Raw genomic sequence first — 21808 nt, 5'->3', positions numbered from 1 at the left:
CTGCCAGCCTTTCTCTTATTTCATTATGCTGTTTCATTCGTAAACCAATAGTTGATGGGAGGGGGAAATAGACAAGAGTAGGATTGTGGAATGTATTGTTGTCATCCTTTACTAGAAGCCAAGGTCATCTTTTGTCTCCGCACTTTTACACCTGACCGGAAGCAGCTTGGTGGAGATGCCAGTGTAGAAGAAGAAGATTGGACCATGTGATGGATTGTGGGTGTGGGGACAAGATCATGAACTTTTAACTGGGCGGAATTCTGATGTAATTTCCAGAATTGGGAATCCACAGCAATGTGCTAAGATGTCTGCTTTATTAAATTGGAACTTTAAGGATCGTTTTGCCTTGGACTCTGATTTAATTCTACATGATACTTGGAATGCTGTCAGCTGCTCTGTTTTTACCCCCCACCCCCTTTTGGACTTTTAGTGCCTCCATTGCTGTACTTGGATTATTATTTCCATAGCACAGTAGTAATTATTTTAAAGAATTGACTTTTTCTCCTCCCTTTTCCCTACTTGAATGAAAAGGAATTAAACTGTAATAAAGGTGGGTAAATTATTTAAGTCCCATATTGGAATCAATCCGCTACCTTGCGTTTTGTAAGAAAAAAGTTACACTCACTTTGTATGTAGCATGGTTTTCTCCAACATCAGATTAGATGCCATATATCTCAATATAAGGAATGCTAAATTTGTTTAAATAATTTAAGACAGTCCCGATTATAATTAACTTGTGACATCATACTAAATCATGGTTTGTTTTAGTCAAAGCAGATGTCAGTCATATCTCATTCGGCCATTTTATGAAAGTATGCTTTGCTAATCATAATTTGTTAAATATGATATAACTGGATGTTGCATATTTATTTATATCCTGCTTTTATTATTTTAATAAATAAGTCAAAGCAGTGAACAGCCACAAACTCCTTCCTTCTATTCTCTCCACAACACCCCTGTGAAGTATTTTGCTGTGAGAGTGATTAGCCCAAAATCATCCAGTTGGCTTTCATGCCTAAAATGGGACTAGAACTCAGTCTCCTGGTTTCTAGGCTGGTACCTTAACCACTACATCGAACTAAAAACCAAACCAAACCATAATAATTATGGTTTGCAAATCTCCATAAGGTTTGCACAATATGCAGTCAACCCCCCCCCCCAAAAAAAACCACATAGTAATTATCTTGCAAAGTATGGATCAGTAATTGTATGTGTGTGGCAGGGGTGGGTTTCTCGCCCCGTTCCAACCGGTTCGGTTGGAACGGGGCCGCCGGCGTCCTCGTGCACGCCCGCGGTGCACGCATGCGTACTAGCATCTGTGCGATGCTCCAGCTGCTCCTGGAGGATCGCGCAGGCGCTGTATGCGTCCTGCACATGCGTGGAAGCGCAGAACTCGTCAAAACCGGGTAAGGAGCGTGGGCGGGCGGGTGCGCCCTTCGCCGTTCCCGGAAGTTACTTACTTCCGGGTTCGCTGACCAACCGGTTCGCAGGGACCACCGCGAACCGGTTGAAACCCACCCCTGGTGTGTGGGATGTGTGTGTGTGTGAATTTTTATATGCAATTAAGTTGTCGTTTAATAAAGGTTTCTTGCCTCGCAACTTTATCAGAACTATTACTTAGAGAATCAAAAGAAATTTTGAGATATTTCCAGGTATTTAACCAAGATTGGGAAAGTCTTAACAGTAACTTTATTTATGGGACTCCTATATCCTCCTACAGAAATTCATCTGCCATTCTCCATGCTATGATCTTTTGCTCTGCGCATACATCCAACTAAAGCACTGGGCTCCAGGAGCCAATCATTTTTATTTTTTAAATAAGGACAGGAACCCAGATTTAAAAATAAATAAATAAAATGAAGCTAAAGAGCCTGGTTTTGTTTTGCTTTACAACACGCCAACTTCCCCCATTTTTAAAAACCAACCAACAAATCTTTGAACATTTCAGGTGACCACAAGATTTCTTACCTGCTGCGGTTCTTGATAACGTGAGGTCAACCAAAGAAACGACCTTTGAGCTTGGAAAGCAGCATGGACCATTTCAGCCTGTGAAAAAGGAATAAGCGAGGGAATAAGCTATGAACTGAAAGAATTAAAAACAAACACTTTTAAGAGGACTTTCTCTACCTGAGACTGTTACGATCCCTTAGATTAAGCTATCCAAATCTCTTTGCTCCACAAATCCTATTTATCCAAACCCATGTACTCTAACCAAGCTATAGCGTGGTTTCTAAAATCTGCTAGCCGAGCAGCACACTTCGTAATATAGAAGTAAAGGTAACATTTAGCCTTCCATCCATTTTCTATACATTCCTGGCGGAAACCATTTCTGCTTTCATCCATTTCTTCTCACCTGTGATCTCCTCCCTTGCGCTGCAATTTGTGAGTAAGATTAATGCAGGTAGTCCTCAATGTACAACCACAATTCAGCCCAAAATTTATTTTGATAAGTGAGACATTTGTTAAGTGAGTTTTGCCCCATTTTATGGCCTTTCTTGCCACAATTGTTAAGTGAATCAGTGCTGTGACCCGACAAATGCACGCACGACAAAAGCGTGCCGACAAAACCACGGCGCTAAAACCGCGACGTCATCAACCCGGCGACAACAGCGCGCCGACAGAAGCGTGATTTAAGTTAAGGTAAGGGTTAGATTTAGGGTTAGGGTTAGGTTTAGGGTTAGGTTTATAGCAATAGCAATAGTAGTTAGACTTATATACCGCTTCATAGGGCTTTTATAACCCTCTCTAAGCGGTTTACAGAGTCAGCATATCGCCCCCACAGTCTGGGTCCTCATTTCACCCACCTCGGAAGGATGGAAGGCTGAGTCAACCTTGAGCCGGTGAGATTAGAACCGCTGAACTGCAGATAACAGTCAGCTGCAGTACTGCACTCTAACCACTGTGCCACCTCGGCTCGCGGTTTACAGCGCACTTCTGTTGGCGCGCTGTTTTCGGCGAGCTTCAGCGCTCATTCATTAGCACACTTTAGAACTCGTGGTTTTGTCACTGCGGTTTAGTCGGGCGTGATTTTGTCGTTTGCCCTTTTGTCGGTGAACCAATCACTGCAATTGATGTTAATAAACTGTTTGCTAAGTGACTCTGGCTTCCCCATTGACTTTCTGTGTCAGAATGTCGCCAAATGACTTTGGGACACAGCAATGATCATAAATAGGAACCCGTTGCCAATCATCTGAATTTTTTTCACATGAATCTGGGGATGCTGCAATGGTCGTAAATGTGAAAAACAATCATAAGTCACATTTTTCAGTTGCTCTTGTAACTTTGAACAGTCACTAAACTCTTGCAAGTTGAGGGCTAGTTGTATATAGGAGCACAATTTCTATAGTTTTAATTGCAATCAGAGGTGGGTTCCTACCAGTTCGCACCTATTCGGTAGAACCGGTTTGTCAAATCTACCGAACCGGTTAGAAGAGGTTCCACCAGTGGACCCGGAAAGCAGGCCACACCTACAGAAGAGGTTCCAAAATATTTTGAAACCCACCACTGGTCCTTGGATATGATTATTCTACACTATCATGCTCATATTTATAAAACTCAGTGCCTCTGTGAAAGGTAAGGATGACTACTGCGTTTGTGGTGCAATCAGAACATTGCGTGTGTTGAAGTTGTTTTAACGCAAACCAAAGATGCCTTTTAAAAAACAAGTTTACATCATATTCTTATGCATGCCAGTGCTGTGTGTGAGGTAATTTAAGGTGGTTCTGACAAGTGTCGTCGGCATCTTCATATCCGGTCACATGGGCGGCAAGCCACTCCCATCCGGTCACATGGGCGGCAAGCCACTCCCACAAAGGAGGCCCCACCCACAGAGTACGTTCGAACAATTTTTGAAACCCACCACTGTTTGCAATGATGTAAATATATATAGCTTACAGAAAAAAGAGACATCACTAGGTAAAACCAACAGATGTTTTTCTTTTTTTCAATCTAATTTAAGAGAGTCAATAACATTTAAGTTTAAAATGTTGTCAATTTTTAATTTGAGAGAAAGCAAGAAAGGGGAAAACTATCATGTTTATAATTTCATAAATTATAAATTGTATATCAAGGATTAGAGAAATGTATTTTCTGTCTCACAATATTAGATCTTAGATTCTTCCAATAAATTATGTACAGGGCAACCAAAGGAAACCATTTTGCACATCCTGTGTAATTTATTTGTAATTTGTTTTCCTCTATTATCTTTTTGTATGCCATCATCACTTCAACCTTCATATCATTCAATATCAATTCAAACTGTTGACTAGCACATTCAAAGGGAGCCATAGAAAAACTTCATTCCAAAATAAACATGAACAATTGTATCACAATGGCACTGTGAAAAAAAAGCTCGACGTGTAAATCGTTTCAATGGACCTCTGTATAAATGGCTCTGCAGTGGCTTTAGAAAAACACCAGGCAAATCTATGTCAAGGGAGACTGAACCAGCATATATCCTGATTCCCTGAATGAAGGGTAATCAACTGAAACTAAACCCAGACAAGACAGAATTGTTCTTGATTAGAACGATGGTATACCGAGCGTGCCCATTCATCCAACTCTAGACTGACTTGCATTTCTCTAAAAAGGATCAGAGGGATGGGATAAAGCAAAACAAAACAGAACCAAGATATGTTGTTGCCCGAGAGGAAAGGCAATATGATGCCCACCCATGTGTACACCTGCTCAGCTTCCTGGTTTTCTGAGCTGAACAGAATGGCTGAATTTTTCATTACTCAACAGTGGCGGGACAGCCGTCTCCATTAGCAATAGCAGTTAGACTTATATACCGCTTCATAGCGCTTTCAGCCCTCTCTACGCGGTTTACAGAATCAGCATATCGCCCCCATAGTCTGGGTCCTCATTTCACCCACCTCGGAAGGATGGAAGGCTGAGTCAACCTTGAGCTGGTGAGATTAGAACCGCTGAACTGCAGATAACAGTCAGCTGAAGTGGCCTGAAGTACTGCACGCTAACCACTGCGCCACCTCGGCTCTATTGCAGCTCCATGGCTTGGGGGTACGAGATGATGGCTAGCTTCATAGATGACTTCTTCGTATACCATGCTAAACCCTAACCCAGTTTGTTGGTTTGGGCTCTGCCTATTCTACCTAACCTTTGTTAAACAACCCATGATAACATAAGGTATGAGTCCTGTGTCAGCAGCACATAGAGCCCTGCGGCTCGCTCCTTTTCAGAAGCTATGGCTTCTCGTTGTCTCTAATACTAAGGTCAGTTCTATTATACAGGCAGTCCTCAATTTACATCCACAACTGAGTCCAAAATTTATGTTAAGTGAGTTTTGTCCTATTTTACAATTTGTTAAGTGAACTATTTATTTATTTATTTGATTTGTCAATCGTTTACAAGGTAATAGGTATAATTGTAATACCGAGGAGCCGAGGTGGCGCAGTGGTTAAATGCAGCACTGCAGGCTACTTCAGCTGACTGCAGTTTTGCAGTTCGTCTGTTCAAATCTCACCGGCTCAGGGTTGACTCAGCCTTCCATCCTTCCGAGGTGGGTAAAATGAGGACCCGGATTGTTGTTGGGGGCAATATGCTGACTCTGTAAACCGCTTAGAGAGGGCTGAAAGCCCTATGAAGCGGTATATAAGTCTAACTGCTATTGCTATTGCTATAAAAATAAACATGAGTATGAATGAAATGGGTACAAATAAATGGGTACAGTAAAACAGGAATGGTAGGCACGATGATGCGTCTACCATACTTGGGTTACCTAACTTGTTAACCCAAAGGTGTTTTTTCAAGAGGCAACTGGACTTTCTGGTTTTTCGTCACACATTTTGCTTCTCATCCAAGAAGCTTCTTCAGACTTGAGAGATGAAGAAGCTTCTTGGATGAGAAGCAAAACGTCTTCAAAGAAAAAAACAAGGAAGTCCAGTTGCCTCCAGAAAAAGCACCCATGACTTAGATCAGTGGTCTCCAACCTTGGCAACTTTAAGACTTGTGGACTTCAACTCCCAGAGTTCCTCAGCCAGCTTTGCTGGCTGAGGAACTCTGGGAGTTGAAGTCCACAAGTCTTAAAGTTGCCAAGGTTGGAGACCACTGACTTAGATGATGGAGTATCTTCATACACAACTAACTTGTTAAGTTAGTCACACAGTTGTTAAATGAATCTGGCTTCTCCTTTGACTTTGGTTGTCAGAAGGTCGCGAAAGAGGATCACACGACCCCCGCAACACTGCAACCATCATAAATATCAATCAGTTGTCAAGCATCCAAATGTAAATCACGTGACCATGAGGATGCTGCAACAGTCATAGGTGTGAAAAATCGTCACTTTTTTCAGTGCCATTGTAACTTTGAACTATCACTAAATGAACTATTGTGAAGTTGAAGACCCCCCTGTACTACAATAGCCAACCTTGTATTTGTTTTAACACATGAGCACGTCCAACTGAGAAATTGTCACTTGTTTCACTCGCACCTATTATTGCAAACGTTCCCTTGACAACTGTGGCTATCATTCCTCCTTTAGCCAAACTTGATACCGGTGCTCGTTACCCACACACATCTATCAAATCACCAGTTCAAGAAGTGGTTCAGAATGAAGCCCTGACCTTTTGGAAGCTATATATTGAGCTAATGGCTGCAGGTTATTCACCAAAGCCAGCTGTAATGAGTTATGCTTTAAGCCTTGTAGCGCTTATTACAAATCTAACTCCCGAAATCATTAATCGAATTGTGATATTTCAGAACACTTACCTACTAATCAAGTAATTTAGAATGATATTTTTGCTATCCCCAAATATAATTAAAAAGAGTCATCCGTTCTGGGTTTTTTTCTTTTCAAATACTGTATATAAGGTGAGGTACAAGCTTATGGGGACTTTGGCTGCTTTTTGCGGTTGTACCACAAAACCGCGGACGACAAAATCGCGGTGGACGAAAGCGCGTATGTGACGTCATCACAGCGCGACGAAAAAGATCGAAAAATGTAAAAATAAAGCGAAAACCTTACCCTAACCCCCCCAAACCTAACCCTAAACCTAACCCTTAACCTAACCCTTAACCTAACCCTAAACCTAACCCTTAACCTAACGAAAAACCTAACGCTAACCCTTAACCTAACGCTAAACGTAACGCTAACGCTCTAAACCTAACCCTAACCCTTAACCTAACCCTAACCCTTAACCTAACCCTTACCTTTATGTGAATCGGCTTGCTGTAATTTAATTTTTATTTCAATTTTTCGATCTTTTTCGTTGCGTTGTGATGACGTCACATACGCGATTTCGTCGACCGCACTTTTGTGGAACGCGGTTTTGACGGGTCACGCTTTTTGCATGGTCCATAAAACCTTTTAAGAGGGCTGAATAAGTGGGGGAAAGATCAAAATTCAAATTTATTTATTACAGGTTTGAGGTCGAATTAGAAACAAGATATTGAATAAAAGAGGTATTACATCCTTATGGTTTTGTCTGACAAGGAAATTAAGAAATAAACTTTTGGTGATCCAACAACTGCAACAGATTTTGCATGCATAATGAAAGCTGTACTGTGCTTCAAAAACAGACATGGACAGAACCCCAAGTAACCTTGGTTTTTAAGGGTATCTTGCAAATTTTTAAAAGGTGAGATGGTTGGCACCCATTTCACCTCTTAAAGAAAATCCCAAATTCCTCCATAGCCCAATTTTGAGGGACTAACTTTGTTGAGGGATTTGTGGCTGAAATAAACTTGCTGGTGTGTGCTATATGCAACATAGGCTGTCGTTTTTCATAGCCTGTGCCAAGCCAGAGCTCAATGTTTCCACAATGGCTGAATTCAACAAGTTAAATAAAAAATTAAAAAAACTATTATTCAAGGATTTATTTATGTATTTTATTTTATTTATGAGGAGGGAACCATTTAAGAATAAAAAAAATCCTTTTAAAATATACGTGTGGGTGGGTGGACACTAACCATGTCAATTCTTTTGGCCCCAAAAAGGTTCCATGTGAAGTAGTATGATTTTTGATTCAAAAAAGTTGGTTTTCTTTTCAGTATAGGCTTTAATAAATTAAAGTTATTTTAATTAAAACACTTTTATGTCTTGCTCTCCTATGCTTGAAGTTTTCAATTTAGCTGTTAACATTTACGATTTCTAGACAGAAATTTAAAATACTACAGATAAATAAACAGCCAAAATATATTGTACCTATTAAATATCAATATCACTTAAATTCCTAATTCAACTGAGAACCTAGTATAAGTAAATGGATCACATTGGGTAAATTAAATTCACAAAGTTGGACATAGATACCACATTAGTGAGACCTTACAAATGTTTAACTTTAAAAGTTCAATTCAATTCACTGGGTTTCTCCCTCATAATTATGCATAAGATTATGTTTAAAAATACTCTAAGCATATTCCATGAAATAATATAATGTTTCCTCCAGTTAGTGAGGTATCTGACAGTTTTCTGAACAACAGGTGTTTTCTGAAACCTAATACAACTTTCTTTTCAACTCCTGATATGAAAGCAGCAGCAGCTGAACATATAATACATGGGACATGTGGCCTATAAGATATGTAGAAGAAAAGAATTCCTTCTTTGACTTTCTAAGGTAAAGCACAGATGCTGGATCAAGTTAACTGAGAGACACCAGGGTCTCTATTTTACAATGATCTTTAGTTAATAAACTTCCAGAAAATGTGTTGCAGAGCTAAAGAAAAATAATGATATAAATACACTATGCAGGACAATTCCTAAGGTCACTGCACTATTATATGATAGCATGTCTAGTTATGTTAGAAAATCAGACTCGATACTAACTGGTATTTTGATAGTAATAGTAGTAATTATTATTGGTGGTATTTTTTGCATGATTGGGGTTGGCATTGATTCAACTATGCTCTCATTCATGAATATCAAAAAACTTTCCTAAAGGTTTTCAAGTGATCTAGAACTGAATATTTGGAATAAATATGAGTTTGGTTAAACTGAATTTAAGTCTGAAAATGTATTATATTGTAAATGGTCTTTCCATTTATATTCCTTCAAAAACCTTTATAATTGAATCACTTTTCTCTGGCAAGCTTTTGTTGGATATTTCCATTAAGTAAATTATAGTTGTCTATCGGGAAAGGTGGATTTGACTTTCTATACCTTTAACTCGGTTTTTGGCTAAAATATGGAAGTTCTGAATTGAACTCCTGTTTGGATTTGGTTTGACCGCTATTACTTCACCCCTTGAAATTTCAGCAAGTACTGGGCTTTCTAGAAGACCCACCTTTTTGTGAAAATTAAACCTTCATAATTAAAAATTAAAATAAATACCAGGGGTGGGTTCCTGCCAGTTCTAACCTCTTCTATAGAAGAGGTTCCGCAAATCTATAGTGCCATTTAGACCCGGTTCCAGCTACCTCCCCCCCCACCCGCCTGTCCGTATATCATCAAGATGAAGAGCGAGAGGAGGAATTCTGGGAGTTGAAGTCCACAAGTCTTAAAGCTATCAAGTTTGAACTCCCCTAGGGTTTTTTTTTATAAAGGGTTAGGGGTGCAAGAGTCTTGTAAATTGACAGCTTTAAGACTTGTGTGCTTCAAATGCCAGAGTTTTTGAACCAACATTTTGGTTGCTAATGCCAGAGTTTCTGAACCAACATTTTATAAGTTGGCCACACCCACCCAGCTGGCAAGTCACTCCCATCCAGTCACATGGCTGGCAAGCCACTCCCACCCAGTCACATGGCCGGCAACCCACTCCCACAAAGCAGGCCACACCTACAGAAGGGGTTCTAAAAAAATTTGAAACCCACCACTGATAAATACTTACATGAGTCTTTATATCACCATCAAGGATCCTGCTATTCTTTATAAACTCAGCTACACTCTCATTCATGAGTCGGTCGAAAGCTTCAACATATGGTGCTAGCTCTGCGGGGAAAAATGCTGAACTGAAAGAACTGGCCAAAATTTTACATTCACGGTCTTTATTTCACATTCAAACATGAAAATCTCATACAACTGAAAAGCAGTTTGTAAACGCAATTGCTACAGAAGCAAACATAGCAGATCTATAGAATGTCCAGATTATTCTTACATGGATTTTTGGCCATCTTTTTTTCATACAGAGTAACACTACTTGCTACATAGCATGCAAAAGCTGTGATTATGAAATTTTGTAAAATAGATTTAAGATGAGCTGCTTCCAATCTTTATATTCTATCCTCCGCGAGCTGCACTGGCTACCTATTGGTCTTCGGATACGCTTCAAGGTGCTAGTCGTTACTTATAAAGCCCTTCATGGTATTGGACCTGGGTACTTGAGAGACCGCCTGCTGCCAATTATCTCCAATCGACCTATTAGATCCCACAGACTAGGCCTCCTCCGAATTCCATCTACCGGCCAATGCCGATTGCCTACCACCCGGAGGAGGGCCTTCTCTGTGGCTGCTCCGGCCCTCTGGAACGAGCTCCCCATGGAGATTCGGACCCTCACCACCCTTCAGGCTTTCCGCAAAGCCCTTAAAACCTGGCTGTTCCGACAGGCCTGGGGCTGACGAGTTCCCGCCCCCGCTCAAATTGTGTGCTTGTTGATTGTTTTTAAATTGTTGTAGTTGTTTGTCCGTTGTTTTCCTCCTGTTTGTATCCCCCCCCCTTACTTTGGTTTGTGAGCTGCCCTGAGTCCCTCTGGGAATAGGGCGGCATAGAAATGCAATAAATCAAATCAAATCAAATCAAATATTCTAATACAAGGTTCCTTTTCTGGAACCCATATATTTAAACCCTATCTACTTTTTAAGTAATAAAGTAATTAAAGCAAGTAATAAAATATACTCAGTTTAGTTGATTAACATACATCTAGTTCCAAACATTCCCCTGTCAATAACATCTACCGGTAGCTACAAATCTGACTGAAAAGGGGAATAGAAATAGTTTGCATTTAAAACCAAATTTTCTTCTTAGGTAAAACAGAAGAGTTCTTTGAAAACTACTCTCTTGTACTATAATTCAACATATTTCAACATATCTATGTACTGAAACACTTGATAAAGTAAATGTATAAAATGTTAAGGGAGAAGTATCCATGTTCTAATAATCACCATGTTTAGAGGTAGAATCCAAGTAAATTGTTCTAGAAGTCCTTCTGCCTCTGGACTGGAAAGGAGCGACTCCAGTTCTACCTTCAACCTACTGTACATGCTACAAATATGCAGGTTTTTTTTTAAAAGAAATGCAGACAATTAGTAAGTGATTGGCTCTTTAAAAGGAGTGGCATTTGAAGGAGGGAGGAGCCAACTGTATAAGCTGTAACATTCAAAGTCATGGAGAGAGTATGCAGTACCAAATCTGGCAGTTAGCACCACAAATTATTTGGAATTAGCTGAACTGACCATCCTGGCTGGCCATAGAAGAAGCATCTGAGTGTGGGATAACATGCCCTGAGCCATAGCTGATGTCCTGTCCAGCATCAGAAGCAGTGGCTTAAATGCACTGCTATCTTGAAGCAAAGGACCGAAGGAGGAGTTCCTTCAAGTGAACTCTACATGCATTCAAGTGTGAAGGTTCCCATCCCAGAGATGAAGAGAAAGCAAAGCTGGGACATCCAAGTGTTGGCAAGTACCAGGAAAATGAACCATTGCTTCTTAAGGTGTCCTATTATCAGGCTAGGACCTTTGAGCATTAGCAAGAAATGGAATTGGAAGGATTGTCCAGATGCCTAATGCAAGTGAAGCGTGGACCTTTGAGGCTGCGCTGAATTAGTCATGGGAGAAAAGAGAGGCCCTACAGAGCATCACGAGCAGTGGGATTCCTTTTATGAGTCTTTCAGAGTCCCTTCTTCCATTATCCTTCTAACCTTTGAAAGTCTTAAATGTGGAAATAAAACAATAGAAAATTGTATAGAATATAGAATAGAATAGTGTGTGTGTGTGTGTGTGTGTGTGTGTGTGTGTGTGTGTGTGTATGTATATATATATATGTATGTATGTATGTATATATATATATATATATATATATATATATATATATATATATACATACATATACATACATACATACATACATACATACATACATACATACATAGAAAAAACACACAAATATAACAAAGGCAACAGTAAAAATATTGGGTTTCTGTTGTGATGGACTCTTATGACGAGCCGATTGACAGATGATGGAAGCAGTTAGCTTCCTCCCATAATTGGGGCTTACCAGGGGTTGTAAAAAATCTAATAGATACCTTTCACCCTGGCTTCGCTGATAACAGATAAGAGCCTGTGGCCTAATGGCTAAGATTTCTGCCTAGTATGTAATATAGCCCAGGTTCAAATCCTAGTAAGGGTATGGCTAGCTGATGAGAGCAAAATAGCTTGAAATAGATCTATACTAGTCTCCCTTTATTTATTTATCAGCACAAATAAACAAAAAACAAAAAAAACCACACACACACACACACACACACATATTAGATTTTTACAACCCCTGGTAAGCCACAATTATGGGAGGAAGCTAACTGCTTCCATCATCTGTCAATCGGCTCGTCACAAGAGTCCATCACAACAGAAACCCAATATTTTTACTGTTGCCTTTGTTATATTTGTGTTTTTTTTTATTTGTGCTGATAAATAAATAAAGGGAGACTAGTATAGATCTATTTCAAGCTATTTAGCTCTCATCAGCTAGCCATACCCAGTAAAATCCCAGTAAGGAATACGGAGGAGGCCTAATCTGTGGGATGTAATCAGTCTATTGGAAGTGATCGGCAGCAGGCGGTCTCTCAATACCCAGGTCCAATGAAGTATTACAGTACTGTAAAGCTAAAAGAGCTGATTGCATTGTAATCTATCACTTGCAGGATCAGGATCATTGGATCAGTAGTTCGTTAGCTGTGTTCTTTTTCTCCTAAGTTATCATATAGCTATGATGAACTTCTTGAGATGCACTACAGAAATGCAACGGAAAAGAAACCGAGTGGAAAACAGTATGCAAAAAAAAACACGAAATAAAAATAACTCTTAAACTACTTTTAGTGACCCCAGCACATTTTTAATTTCCAATGTCAAAATTTAGTAAACTGAAAAATAATCTTGTAGAAAAATAGGCATTTTCGTTTTTGCAATGCAAATCTTTTCTGCTATTTTTTTGTTTTACTGGATAGTAAATTATTTGTAGCAATCGAAACACTAATGTTGGAATATGGAAAGAAATTTAAAACATCAATAATGTGGCTAATAGATGAATTACAAATCTTTTCTGCAGACCATAAAATTATTACAATGAAACATTAATATTCCTCATAGGTAATTTAAAAATATGATGAAAGTGATTATCTTTTAGCTTTCTTTGGGAAATGTTACCACCACACGGCATTTAGTTGTTCACTTTTCAACCTACCAAATATGTTTCTGAAACAATAAAATCATACCTCCATTGACTCCATTAATGGCTCCAGAAGTTCTATGTGATTCTGATAACAATGATTCAAGCTTAATTACAGCTTTTTCCAACCTTTCTATCAAGGCCACCTCTGCCATTCTGAAAAAAATAAAGAGATACACATAATACTAGCTGTTGTATGAGGTGTGGATTTTAGAGAACCATTTAATTATATGTTTACACACAGAGACAGACACATACACAACTCTTATTACTTTTACAGGTAACTCAAGGTGGTGAACACATTTGAGACACCTTCCTCCTATTTTCCCCACAATAATAATGCTGCGGGGCAAGTTGAGAGAGTTGTGGGCCCAAGGTCCCTATGCCAGCTTTCATGGCTAAGACAGGTCTTGAACTCATAGTCTCTTTCTTTCTAGCCTGGTGCCTTAACCACTAGACCAAACTTAGTTAATTTTCTGGATGTGAATACCTCTTCCAAACACAGGGCTATCTGTAGTGCCAATCACTGGCTTCAAAATGCCATACACGATGAGGCAATCAGAACCTTGTCTAGAATAGAATGGAATGGAATCTGGAAGGGACGTTGGAGATCTTCTAGTTTAGCCCAAGCAAGAGAACTTATGGTTCCACCACAAAACCGCGTTCGACTAAAGCGCGCTCGACAAAACTGCGTACCTGACGTCATCACAGCGCGACGAAAAAAGCACGCTGTGAGCACTAAAGCTAAAATTAACCCCTAAACCTAAACCTAACCCCCCGAAACCTAACCCTAAACCTAACCCTAAACCTAACCCTAAACCTAACCCTTAACCTAACGCTAAACCTAACGATAACCCTTAACTTAACCCTAAAGCTAACCCTAACGCTTAACCTAACCCTAACCCTAACCCTTAACCTAATCCTAACCCTAACCCTAACCCTAACCTTAACGTGAATCGGCTTGCTTTCAAAGCGTTTTAAAGCGCCCTTTTTTCTCCGCGGTCACTGTTGTCGCGCTGCTGATGACGTCAGCGACGCGCTTTAATCGGGCGCGCTTTAGTCGAACGCGGTTTTGTCATGCCACGAGAACTTATACAATCTCAGACAAGTGACTGTCCAGTCTCTTCTTAAAAACCTCCAGTGATGGAACGTCCATGATTTCTGAAGGGAAACTGTTCCACTGGTTAATTGTCCTCACTATTAGAAAGTTTCTCCTTAATTCCAGATTGCTTCTCTCTTTGATCAGTTTCCAACCATTATTTCTTGTCCTGCCCTCTGGTGATTTGGAGAATAATTTGACCCCCTCTTTTTCGTGGCAGCCCCTCAAATACTGAAATACTGCTATCATGTCACCCCTAATTCTTCTTTTCTTTAGACTAGCCAGACCCGAAATCTGCAGCCGTTCTTCATATGGTTTAGTCTCCAGGCCTTTGATCATCTTAGTTGCTCTTCTTTGAACTTTTTCCAAAGTCTCAACATCTTTTTTGTAGTATAGTGACCAAAATTGGTTGCAGAATTCCAGCTGTGGTCTTACTAGGGTTTTGTAACGCTGCATTAAAATTTGAAAGTGCACTGCATGCATTGTACACATCTAAAAAGGGGTGGGGCTAAATCACCCAGCCGCACCCACACCCTCTGAAACCAGAGACCATCCCTACAGATGGCCTTTCACAAGGAAGTGAATAAGTGTTGCCAAATCGCATCTTTTTTCTTTTTAAATTGACATTTCAAGTCAGTTAGCATCTTAGCAGTAGAACATAGGGAGAAAATATCCAGTCTTGACTAAATTCCACAATGGAAGTTTTTGCCTTGATTAAACTGTTTTTAAAATCACACTACATGTGTTAACCACCTCGAGAATTCAACAAGGTCTGTGAGACCTTCCAACAATTTAGCTAATAACTACTGTAAATAAGGTAATTATCACTACTTGCAATTTTTGCATTTCCTTTTCTTGTGATTTCACTGTTTACAATTAGTTTTCACTGAAAAATAGAAGGTTCCCCAAATTTGCAATGAAAGCTGGAGACACCTCAAAAGTATTCTTTTTGGCTGTAATACGTATTAGATATTTTTTATATTATAGGTAAATCCTGATTTAACAACAGGAATTGTGACTGGAATTATGGTAATAAACTGTTCCAGTCATAAATCGAGGTAAGTAATCACCAGTCTTTACAATGGTCACTAACTGAATGCAGGAGTTGTTATGCAAATCCCTATAAGCATTTTTAACCTTGTCTTATACTTTCATCAAATGCTAGAAACCCAAGGATATTTTTAAAATAATGCCTAAAGTCTATAAGATCTTTTCAAGTTCACAAGACGTGCCTATTCATTTTTATATAATTAGACTTATAATTAGACTTATATACCGCTTCATAGGGCTTTCAGCCCTCTCTAAGCGGTTTACAGAGTCAGCATATTGCCCCCAACAATCCGGGTCCTCATTTCACCCACCTCGGAAGGATGGAAGGCTGAGTCAACCCTGAGCCGGTGAGATTTGAACAGCCGAACTGCAGAACTGCAGTCAGCTGAAGTAGCCTGCAGTGCTGCATTTAACCACTGCGCCACTGTGCCACCTTGGCTCTATTCAACTCACTGAGAAAGTATTTCCTTGTAACTAAATCATTCCTTAACAATAGCAAGAAACAGTAAGGTAAGCTTATAATATATCTCACAATTTTGATGGGATAGGAGTCTCTTCCTGTTAAAAAGTCTTAAGATTAAAGTCTGGACAACCCTGCTTTAGAATACCAAATACTGGATAACATATATTCAAGGAAGGAGGGAAGGAGGGAGGGAGGGAAGGAAGGAAGGAAGGAAGGAAGGAAGGAAGGAAGGAAGGAAGGAAGGAAGATTTTTTCACATGTGGATATAATATCTTTTGATGCTGCAACAACCAGAGTATTTTGAAAAAATAACTGACTTAAAGTTACCAAGGCAACTTGTTCTTCTAATTATCCATATAACATTTAATGCTGCTTTTTTGAATCATCATGCACAGATGCTTATTTTTTTCTTTTATTTTCTCTTTGCAGCCAATAAAATGTAACATTTTAAGTATTCCCTCTATCAATAATTATATATAAAGTACAGAGGACCTCTTTTGCCATGCGCTAAGATAAGCCTAATCAAATATTCTAAAGTGCTTGAAATCCAATTAATTAATGCCACAAATCCAATTACTGGAAGGAAACAAAAGTTGTTAATATCCAATGACAGCACGTATTCCAGTGTATCAATCAGTCACTCATGACATTGGTATGCTACCTGACTCTTGACAACCCTAGGAGATTTGTATCATTTTAGGTATTTAGGTATTTATTAATATTTATAGGCCGCCCTTTTCCCTGAGGGGACTCAGGGCGGCTTACATAAAATGGGGAAGGGAGGGTACAGACAATAGACACAAAACAGTACATAAAAGTAAAAATAGTAAACAACATTCATTCATCATTCGGGTGGGGACAATAGTTAATAGAACTGAATAATAGTTAATAGAACTGAAAGGGATCATAGTTAATAGAACTGAATGAATCAAAGAAGAATGAATGGCAAATATCCATAATGTCTACTATTCCATTCAGAATTCAGATAAATGTAAAAATGTACGTGTAAGACTATTTTGAAAGATAATAGAAAAATTTCTTACCAGTACTTATTCTATGTAAGCTACTGTCAATGGCCAGAATTTTAACTAAAAAAAGCTTTCTATGTTTCGATATATACCAGAAGTGTTTGGTTAATCATAGTAATTGAGATGACCACAATTGAACCCAAAATTTCTGTTGTTAAGTGAGCTATTTCTTAAGTGAAGTTTGCCCCATTTTACGATTTTTCTTGCCACAGTTATTAAGTGAATAGCTACAGTTGATAAATGTGTAACCCTGGTGTTAAATGAAACTGGCTTGCCCAAATTGACTTTGCTTGTCAGAAGGTCACAAAAAGAGGATCACATGACCTTATGACACAGCAACGACCATAAATACGAAGCAGCTGCCAAGCATCTGAATTTGGATCACGTGATTATGGGGATGCTGCAAAGATCGTAAGTGAAAAACTGTTATAAGTCACATTTTTCAATGCTGTTGTAACTTTGGACTTTGAACTGTTCTAAGTCGAGGATTATCTGTACAGAGAAGAAGAATTAAGTTTTTAATAAAACCATGCAGATGATGATGATGATGATGTTATTTGCAAGCAAACAGACAAGCTCAGAGAACACAAAGGACTGTACACAGATAATTTCATTGGAAAAAAAATGTTCTACATACTAGTAAGAGAGATAAAGCAGTTCTTGAGGCAAGTGTAACTCCTGGTGGTTTTACAGATACGCCCATGCGCTTTTCTTAATAATGGCACAATCCCACTTTTTATCTTTGGAAATTGAAATAGTTCTGGATATTCTTATTAAAATTACCGAAGCACGGAACAGTACTGCTTTATTATATTAGCTCTCAAATACAGCACACAGTCCAGATGCAAACTAATTTATCCTTATTTGGGAATAATTGTCATTGCAAATTGCTAACCTAGTTTTACATTTCAATATACTGTACACTCCTAGGTCCGGGCTGCTTTTTAATTCTGGAATAAGCTATTTTCTAAACATTTAACGCTAACCCACATCCGTGACCCGTCAAAACCGCGTTCCACAAAAGCGCGGTCGACGAAAGCGCGTATGTGACATCATCACAGCGCGACGAAAAAAATTAAAAATTGAAATAAAAATAAAATTACAGCAAGCCAATTCACATAAAGGTAAGGGTTAGGTTTAGGTTTAGGGTTAGGTTAAGGGTTAGGGTTAGGTTTAGAGCGTTAGGGTTACGTTTAGCGTTAGGTTAAGGGTTAGCGTTAGGTTTAGCGTTAGGTTAAGGGTTAGGTTTAGGGTTAGGTTAAGGGTTAGGTTTAGGGTTAGGTTTAGGGTTAGGTTTGGGGGGGTTAGGGTAACGTTTTCGCTTTATTTTTACATTTTTCGATCACAGCGCGATGTTTTCGTCGCGCTGTGATGACGTCAAATACACGCTTTCGTCGACCGCGCTTTTGTCTACCGCGGTTTTGTGGTGGAACCACCCACATCAGGCTAAATTCCATGGAAGCATCCCCTCTTGATTTGATGACTCTGAATACCAAGGGGTTTTAAAAAAAAATGTGCACCCTTTTGGAGTGATTCATAGCATACCAAAAGTCTTAGGTTGTGGTTCTTAAAAAGAGAGAGATCACAGAAGCAGGAATAGGTAGGAGGTTGTCATACAAAATGTATATAGAGAGACACAGGTGCAGCTCATCCGGAAACAAGCATTTAAAAACAAAAAGAATTGTTCATGAAAGCAAAATGATTATTAGGCCTCCTTTCTTTTTTCCCCCCTGATGACCGGGGAGGGAGGGGGGGGCGATCAGTTTCCACCCAGGGTTCCTTTCTCTAAACAGGGGGGGCTTCTCGCAATGCCGCCAACTCAAAAAGGAGATGACATCCCACCAGGTGGAAAGTACAGGTAGATTAAGAGGCTGCGAGTTCAGCATGTCACACAGCGGGCGCTGTGCCGCATTGGTGCCGTAGCGGAGCCCGCACACCGAATTTTCACCCCCTCCCGCAAATCCCATGCCGAAAAAAGGGGGAATCTCCGCTCAGACACCTGCAGCAGACCCCGCCCGGCCCCCCGCTCTTGCTGCAGGCCCCTGCCCCAAATGGGCGGGGAGAGGCAGGCAATGCAGCAGCAGCAGCAGGAAGGCCGACCCAGATTGCTTTTCCAGACCGCAGAAGTGCCCGTTCCTGTATCAATCCTGGCCAAGCGGAGCCGGGTCTCCAACACTCCATGCAGAGGCGCGCGCGCGCACACGCACATGCACACCCGGGAAAGGCCCCTCTACACAGTTGTCGCCCGTTGCCAAGCGCCCCCCCCCAGCCCCTTACATCTACTGCCTGTCCAAAACGCATCCTTCCAACCCACCCACCACCCCTATGCCCGGCCCTGCCCTGCCCCAAAGCCTCGAGCTGCTTCGCCCCCTTCCCGCCGCCCGGCAGCTCTTGCATTACCTGCTTGGATGAGCCGCGGCGCGTCTTTCTCCTCTCTCTCTCCAAAAAAGCCCGAAAATCCGTAGGCGCTTCCCTTTCCTCGGTGGGAAGCGGTGTCACGCACACACACAACAAAAAGAAGCCCCAAAAACGACGGGGGTGGGTGGGTGGGGTGCTGCAGCCCGGGGAGATCCCGGCAACACCAAATAAAGCCAAGTCCAGCGGGAGAGCGCGAAGAGGGTGGCGGCGGCGGCGGAGGAGGAGGGAGGGGAAAAAAAGCACGAGGAGGTGGGGTGTGTGGAAATGTACCGAGCGGGAGGCGTGTGCGTGACAGGTTTCCCAGCGGCGGCGGCTTTGCTAAGACACTGAAAGGAACTGGAGGGTAGGAAGCCCCTTAGGCCCAGGCCTCAGGGAAAGGCCTCGCCAGGGAAGAGTCTGAACTGGTAAGGGGGAGCAGGTGCTGGGGAAACCATTGTGGCTTCATGAAAGGAGTGGAGAAAGTTTGCCACCCCTTCCTTCCAGCTCTGTGAGGTCTCATAGGACCCCCCCCCCAATTCCCAGGCAAGGCCAGATTAAAAGTGCCACAAAGGAGAAAGTGGGGTGCAGAAATCTGCTGCTTTGGGCAATTAAAGCTGTTATATACTCAAGTCATTCTTTGGGAAACATTCTTGGAGCAACCTTTCCAAGGGAACTTATAAATAAGAATGTGATGGGTGCAACTATGATGGAAACTATGCTGGTTAGAAAGGGGGGCACTGAATTGAATTGAATTTATTGCATTTATATGCTGCCCTTTTCCCCGAAGGGGACTCAGGGCGGCTCACAATCCAAGTCAGGAAAGGGGGTACAGATAAGGGATAAAAAAGACGAACAGAACAATACACAATTTAAAAGCACACAACAACCATACCATTCGAGGGGGGGGGGGCAAAAGCTCTTTAGCCCCAGGCCTGTCGGAACAGCCAGGTTTTAAGGGCTTTGCGGAAGGCCTGGATGGTGGTGAGGGTACGAATCTCAACGGGGAGATCGTTCCACAGGGTCGGAGCTGCAACAGAAAAGGCTCTCCTCCGTGTAGTCGCCAGTCGGCATTTACTGGCGGATGGGATCCGGAGGAGGCCCAATCTGTGTGATCTAATCGGTTGAAGGGAGGTAATCGGCAGAAGGCGGTCTCTCAAGTGGGCACCGCACTGCACATCTGGAGGGTGCCAGCATTGGGAAGGCTGCTGTGGGGCACCGCACTGCACATCTGGAGGGTACCAGCATTGGGAAGGCTGCTGTGGGCACCGCACATCTGAAGGGTGCCAGCATTGGGAAGGCTGCTGCGGGCACCGCACTGCACATCTGGAGGGTGCCAGCATTGGGGAGGCTGCTGTTGGCACCGCACATCTGGAGGGTGCCAGCATTGGGGAGGCTGCTGTGGGCACCGCACATCTGGAGGGTGCCAGCATTGGGGAGGCTGCTGCGGGCACCGCACTGCACATCTGGAGGGTGCCAGCATTGGGAAGGCTGCTGTGGTGCCATCCGTGGCCATAAGGGATGCGCATCACAGTTTCCTTGAAAGTTGCATAACGCTTTCATCAATCTTCCTTTTTCCTGAATCCATCACTTTAATGAATGATGGGTCAATATTAACATTTAAAGGAAAGGGTTAAAAGCACATACTATAATGACGGATTAGACGCACATGTTAACAAAGGCAGGCACGTTGATAGAAAATAATGTCTCTATATTATACTTCCTTTTTTTTTTATGAAAGCAAATTTTAAAATAATTTCAGATTAGAAGCATAAAACCTAGGGCAGGCCTGCGAGAGGAAACATGATGTATATTTATAAATATGTGCAATGTGAGGATGCCCTAAGAGAGACTTAAAAATAGAAAACATTGAATGTTAATTGTATTCACACAGTGTCACATCTCCTGTACTCTTACTTATTTATTTAGGATAATTATATCCTTCACTGCCTTTCTCAAAAGAGATACTCAACAGCAGTTAGTGTTTTTCAATAAATAAAAAAGCATTCCCTTGCTTCAAACACTGTTTATAGCTCAGGTGGAATTTCTGTTCCCTTAGAAAAGAGCCTTTGACAGCTAAGCTGCATCTATAAAAGTAGTTCCCACTGTGGGAGGGAGAGTTATGGAATGTATCTAAATCTGGAATACCAGAGCACAAAATGTCTCAGTTCCAGAAATCTGCAAACAACTATGAAATGGCACTAAATGCAGGATTGCTACAGATGGTGACTATATTGTACCACTGTACTGGTACTAATTCATCCTAAAGAGGAATGAGTGTCTACCAATAGACAATTACAATTACCAATAGACAATAATATAGACAATTACAACAATTAATCAATGGAACCACTTGCTTCCAGAAGTTGTGGGTGTTCCAACATTGGAGATTTTTAGGAAGAGATTGGAGAACTATTTGTCTGAACTGGTATAGAGTTTCCCGC

At 41.0% G+C, this 21808-nt stretch overlaps 1 protein-coding gene across 2 annotated transcripts in view; it reads right to left on the bottom strand.

Annotated features, from left to right (window-relative positions):
- The window catches only part of CAP2 (cyclase associated actin cytoskeleton regulatory protein 2), a 44513-nt gene extending 25019 nt beyond the window's left edge, over nucleotides 1–19494 (bottom strand). Inside the window, exons 1-4 of one of the 2 annotated variants that reach the window (XM_087707429.1) lie at nucleotides 19371–19494; nucleotides 13377–13486; nucleotides 9783–9883; nucleotides 1969–2046 (exon numbers count right to left, since the gene is read on the bottom strand). In XM_087707429.1, the coding sequence (XP_087563555.1) occupies nucleotides 1969–2046; nucleotides 9783–9883; nucleotides 13377–13485 (288 nt within the window). In that variant the 5' untranslated portion in view covers nucleotide 13486; nucleotides 19371–19494. Of the gene's footprint in view, nucleotides 1–1968; nucleotides 2047–9782; nucleotides 9884–13376; nucleotides 13487–17607; nucleotides 17732–19370 lie in introns of those variants that run through there. The other variant, XM_087707430.1, reaches the window with a different exon arrangement.
- Nucleotides 19495–21808: the final 2314 nt, after the last annotated feature.

Source organism: Thamnophis sirtalis, unplaced genomic scaffold (genome assembly GCF_051295495.1).
Source record: "Thamnophis sirtalis isolate CommonGarterSnake01/CBP01778 unplaced genomic scaffold, rThaSir2_p1.2 scaffold_2, whole genome shotgun sequence".
NCBI lineage: Eukaryota > Metazoa > Chordata > Lepidosauria > Squamata > Natricidae > Thamnophis > Thamnophis sirtalis.
Note: the sequence above shows the minus strand (reverse complement) of the source record. Positions and strands in the feature narration are given on the sequence as shown.